General features: G+C 27.3%; 1 protein-coding gene across 1 annotated transcript; it reads right to left on the reverse strand.

The window, feature by feature from the left end:
- Positions 1-463: 463 nt before the first annotated feature.
- On the reverse strand, positions 464-3,862 carry LOC120078255 (peroxidase 56-like). Its single transcript, XM_039032479.1, has 4 exons — positions 3,638-3,862; positions 1,887-2,075; positions 1,239-1,404; positions 464-1,139 (listed from the first exon to the last, which is right to left on the reverse strand). Exons 1-4 carry the CDS (start codon positions 3,860-3,862, stop codon positions 733-735), a joined length of 987 nt encoding a protein of 328 aa, XP_038888407.1. The 3' UTR covers positions 464-732.
- Positions 3,863-6,283: the final 2,421 nt, after the last annotated feature.

The raw sequence follows: 6,283 nt of genomic DNA on the forward strand, positions 1-6,283 counted from the left end.
CTTACATACAAATATCCATTTGTTTATACGTCATTTAAATTTTCTATTCACATTGATAAGGATTTGAATATTCGATCTGAATGAATATAATATTAGTAAATTATTGTGGGACTATTAGCATGTCATTTACATTATGGAGAGAGTATTTATCATTATTATTACTAGAGAAAATTGTAAAAACCACCCATAAAGTATGGTGGTAATTACAATTACACCGTCAAAATTTCAATTGTAAAAATTAGGCTTCAAACTTCTAAAAATGTTTGGACCTTTAAGCTTATAACATTCGTAGAAATTGAACCATCAAATTTATATAATTATTATAATTTATACACCTATACAAGTTTGATGTCAAATTTTAACATTTAAATATGTTTGATGGTTCAATTTTTAAAATTGAAAAATTTAATCCCATCCTTTAAGAGGTGATTTTTGTAATTTTGCCATATGGGGAGATTATCTTGAAAAGGAACATATAATACACAGGTAGAAAAATTCATGAACCCAAGATTTTAATTTCAAGAAATTTAAAACTAAATAACATAAATAATTGGATTTAATCACAAGATATCCGATTTCAAAAAACAAAAAACCACAAGATAACCGAAGATAAAATCACGACCGTACGTGTTCACCACGCGATCTAGTGGAGCAAAAACAAGAAACCCACACACCGAATCAAAATGCACAACTGAAAAGCAACTGCAAAACGCGTCGTCCATTTCTGCAAATTCAGTTAACAAAAGCACATCGGCGCCGAATTTCGCCGTCGGTACCGGTGAGGACGCCGATATTCCCCATATTGATCATGGATTCAGCAAAATCGGCGGCGAAAGTAGCGCCGCGTGTACTGGACTGAAACTGAACGTAGGCTTTGGTATCAGGATCGTCGAGAAGAGCGGAATCGGACTGGAACATTCCTCTTCTCTTGGAAACGAGAGTATAGTAACTTTGATCGAAGGTCTTGAAACTTCCAGGATCCATCTCGACGATTGTTTTCTGATCATTTGGTTTGCATTTCTTCTTGAGTGCGACGGCGTAGTATTTGTCTAGTTTGGGATCGGCGTCGCCTTTGCCGGTGAAATTGTAGAGGCGGTTGGAGAAGGAGGAGCAGTGAGAGACTCCGATTGTGTGTGCTCCTGAAGAAATCGAAGTGAGGATGGATTATGATCGGAAAAAAGGAGGAATTATTGCAAGAAATTGGAAATTGAGATGAAATAAGAAATGGAATAATTTACCGGATAAAACGACTAGATCTTTGACGGAGAGACCTTTGGAGAGGAAACTTGTTTTGAGAGATGAGATATTAGCGAAGGGAGGAGGCAAATTAATCAAAGCTTCTCTGGAGATTGATACGGTTCCGTCTCTTCTTCCCATCGGAACTTCCCACAGTGGGCCTCCAATCTGATAAACAAACAACAAAAAATTATTTTCTTATAATATATATATTTTTTTAATTTTCCCTATAAACTCCTAACTATTCACATCATCCTGCATCAAATATACTTACAGTGCTTTTGTAAATGATTGCTCTAGTAGCTATACTTTTAGAAAAATATGTTGGAATGGTAAATTTTAATTTTAAATTAGAAAAAATTAATTAAAATTATTATTAATTGATGTAATGACTTATTATTTCAATTATTTTCATATTAATAATTGATTTATAACATTATATGATTTCAATTTCAAGTTATTTTGTTTAATTTATATGGAAGGATATTATTATAATACATTTATTTAAATGGTTAAGAAGGTAATATTTTTTTTTTTTGGAAAAATAAGGTAGTATGTTTTTAGGAGAGCTAATTCTAAAAGTTATATTTAGGAGTTTTATACGTTAATTAAAATAAAAAAGTGATTATAATATATTAATTAATATGTACCATTCTAACGGCGTCGCGAGCTATCAAAGCGAGGATATCAGCACAAGAAACGATGCCAGGACATTGCTTTTCGACAGCAGCTTTAACGGCGTCAACGACATTGAAACCTCTTAAACTAAGGTTGGGAAAGGCATCTTTCTCAGCTGGGTTGTTTGGTATGGAATTTAATAGTACAGAACCATCACAACCCTGTCAAATTAGCATTTGTTACACAAAATTAATCCATGAAACTCAAATCGAATAAAAATAATAAACATACACTTTTAAAAGGACAAAAAATTCGAAGACATTACTCCAGGCGTGTTTGGTTCTCAATCCATATTTTGTTTTATGTTTTCAAATTCATTAAATTAAGCGAATATATGTTTGACAGAAAATTCAAATTCTATTTCTGAAAACTGTTTTCTGATTCTGTTCTGAAAACAACATTTTTATATTATCCAAAGTTTGAATTTTAGAATTTAAAATGCATAATCATGTTTAATAAGGATAAAAACATTTAGAAATACATTTCATATTATAAATCCAATTTGTTTTTTTGAAATTAAAATATGTATTATGTAATATATTATAAATTAAATTAGCTTAAATTTCAAGTTTTGTCTCTATGGTTTAGATAAAATTAAAAGTTAGTACATATGATTTTAAAATTTATAATTTAGTTTCTATAATTTTGATAGTCTATATGGTTTGTTAAATTCTCTTAAATAGCCCCTACCATAGGGACTATTTATTACAAAGCTTTTATAAACCATAGGGGTACAATTATAAATTATAAGACTTAAATTTTAACTTTTTCCAGGGACCAAAATTTCAAAATTTCTTATAAATTATATAATATTACAAAGTAGTAATTATATAATTTTTTAAACATAAAATATGTTCATAAATAAATTAACAATAATTTTTTCTCAAGTACTATTTAGTGGGTAACTATAACTAATTTACAATTATTTAGATTAAAATTCAATTTTTGAATTTTGCTACCAAACATATTTATGAAAATATGAAATACAACTCTGTTTTCATTTAATCCCTTTAAATTTCTGTTTTCAGATTTTCTATCAAACAGGCTCTCAATCATCCAACTTATTATAGTTAAACTTATTATAGTTAAATTATGTTATTGTAACACTCTTAATAATTATCAATAACAATTTGTTTGTAGATTAAAACACTTATATATGAACTAAACATATATATATATATACACACACGTTCGTTGTATGCTAATATGACTATTTTAACTAAACATGTTGATAACTTTTTGTTTAATTTGTAGTTTATTAAACACTACTTTATGATTTTTGTATATTCAAGTGAAGTTTTGAAAATTGATTTTTAAAAAATGAAATATTATATATATATATATATATATTTCGTATATGGGTATGAATTATAATTCTTAAAGAAAAAAATTATTTCATAAACAACCTTAAAAAAATCAAATTCAAACGTGGATTAAGTTCAAATAAAAAGTTTAATGATGTGATTGTGGTAACAATCTAAAAGTCTGTTTTGGGTTGACTTTCTAAATATGTAAAATTTATACGCACTCAGAAAAGTCAATCCAAACAAGTCATAAGTCATTGTCACAGGTGATTTCTCTCAGTTCCACCCTTGATGATGTTAATAAAATTAGATAAATGAAAAATCATATATTTAGAGAGAGAATCTTAGTGTTGTTACCTCCCAATTCATTGACCAAACAATAAAAAAGAAAGTATGAGAATGAAGTATAGTTTCTATACCCTAACAAAGCAGTCATGGAAGTGTACTCTCAACAAAGAAGCAGCTATTGTTGGTTGTTTCTTAACATATTGAGCCACCGTTTTGGCGACGATATACTCCACCCCGGGGCAGCTGCGCCGGTAAAACCCAACCGCCAAGTCTTGTGCTCCGGCGATGTTCGAGAGAGACGATACAAGCATTAGCTGCAAAAAGAGAAGGAAGAAAAGCTTTGGACTAATGGCCATGGTTTTGAAGAAGAGAAGCTGATCTTCAGCTAGCTTTAAGTGTAATTTTGATAGACTTAAAAACTTTTGAGATATGATGATTGCATTCAAAGATGGTTTGGTCTTTTATAGTGGAGAGTTTTAGGGTTTGAAGTTTGAACTTGTCATGAACAATCTGTCATATGGGACTTTTCTTCTCTAGTGGTTCTTCTTTTTAATTTAATTTTGGTTTGTTGGAAGTGTCTTTAACTAAAAAAACAAATTTGACTTTTGGACATTCCTTTTGGAAAATATATTAATAAAATCAATCTTATGATTTATATTATTATATATGTATATATAAATAGGGATATTCTTGTAATTATCTCACTTGCTATTTAGTTTTTAGTTGAGTTATTTGTTTCCTTTTTTTTTTTTTTTTTTTTTATTATTATTTTTTGTAGGGTTTCTTAGTGAAAATGTTCTCTTTTTTTTTTAAGATAATGTGAAAATGTTCATTTTAAAGCTCAATAATGTATATCTTAATTGGTATCCATTATGCGTTATATTTTTTTTCCCTAAGGTTTTTTTTATGGAATTATTTAGGTCCCGTGTGGTAACGATTTTGTTTTTTGTTTTTTTTTTAAAATTAAGTATATATACACTACTTCCACCTCCAAATTTCTTCTTTTGTTATTTACTTTTCATCTTGTTTAAAAAACAAAACTAAATTTTAAGAACTAAAAAAAATAGCTTTAAAAAATTTCTCTTTATTTTTTAAATTTGACCAAGAATTTAACTATTTAAGAAAGATATACATTATTGTAAAAAATGTGGATGAAATAGGTTGTTTTTCAAAAACAAAAACAAAAACAAAATGGTTACCAAACAGGGCTTTAGTGATTTTTTTGTATTTATAAAACTCATTAAAAAAACATGTGTTTGGAAGGATTTTTTATTTTTAAAATTACTCAAAAACACATTTTTAATCACTCAAAATTAATTTAGTTATCAATTTTACACTTTTAAATGCATCATATCATCAAAATTAGTTGTAAAGGATTAAAAACATGTTTTGCGGTAATTTTTTAAAATGACGAAAGTAATTTTAACCATTTTAAAATCATTCCCAAACATGCCTTTAATTATGTCACTTTGAAATTTGACCAAAATTTTAAAAGTGTTTTTAAGAAATAAAATTTAGGAGATTGGGTTGGCTACCCGAATGACCGAATAGGATCTCTAACCTAATTCAACTTAATCTTTGAAATTTGGGTTGTGTTGGTTTATTTATTTATTTTTGTTACTACATTTTCTTATTAACTTAAAATACTTAAATTTATGCACAACATATACTAATAACTAAAATTCCATAAAACTCAAAGGCTAAATATCAAAATTCAAGATATCTATTACAAACTTCTTACAAACATCATAAAAATATATATGAATGGTAATATTTATAAGTTATAATATATATATCTTTTATAATATTAAAAATTCAGGTTGGGTTAGATCAACTTTAATTTTTTTAAGTGCAATCCAACCCAATCTAACCCCAAAAAACATAAAAAATTCAATCCAATCCAACACGAAATTAGAACTAACCCAATATGATCTTTACAATTTGGATTGGATAGTCCGAATTATTCAGATTGTTGATTCATTTGAACATCCTTACATAAAATAAATTCAATATATTTTACAAATGAAATAAAACTAAAAAAAAGCTTTTACTAAATAGAAACTTTTTTTTTTTCTAATCAAAGTAGTGCATTCGAATCTCTAACATCTAGTTAATTGAGGAAATCTCTCAGGTTCTCAAATCCTCCTCTCATCTATTTGTTGTATTAATTTTTAGCATCATAAAATACAAAAGTTGGTGAAGCTTATATATTTAATTTCTATTCTAGAAAAATAATTAGGCACTGTTTGATTTTTAAAAAATTTATATTTTAAGGTTTTTTTTTTTAAAAAAAAAAAATTGGTGTTTGTTTGTTTTCACATTTATGAAATAAATTTTGATTTTTTTAGTCAAATTCCAAAAGTAAAACTTTTTTTAATTTTTTTTCTTCAAAATTTGGTTTAATTTTTTTTAAACCGATAGAAAATGTATAAAAAAAAACAGTTGGAATATTATTTATAAGCATAATTTTTAAAAAAATTAAATGTTTATCAAACAAATTCTAAATAGATGTCATCACTTTAATATTTTATAGGAAACGAAGTACAAGTTACAAAGATACAAAAAAGATTATAATAATGCTCTCCAACCCCTCAGAAAAAGCCTAATCCAAACATTTTATTATTATGGAAAATGATTGATAGACTCTAATCAACAATAATTAAGCATTAGAAGTCTGTTTGGTCAATAAGAAAATGGATCCACACTGCCAAGTGTTGAGAAAAGTTTGGTAAGCCCATATTAACAAGCAATATTAGCACGTAAAAGCTTAGCCATAA

Source organism: Benincasa hispida, chromosome 5 (assembly GCF_009727055.1).
Source record: "Benincasa hispida cultivar B227 chromosome 5, ASM972705v1, whole genome shotgun sequence".
NCBI lineage: Eukaryota > Viridiplantae > Streptophyta > Magnoliopsida > Cucurbitales > Cucurbitaceae > Benincasa > Benincasa hispida.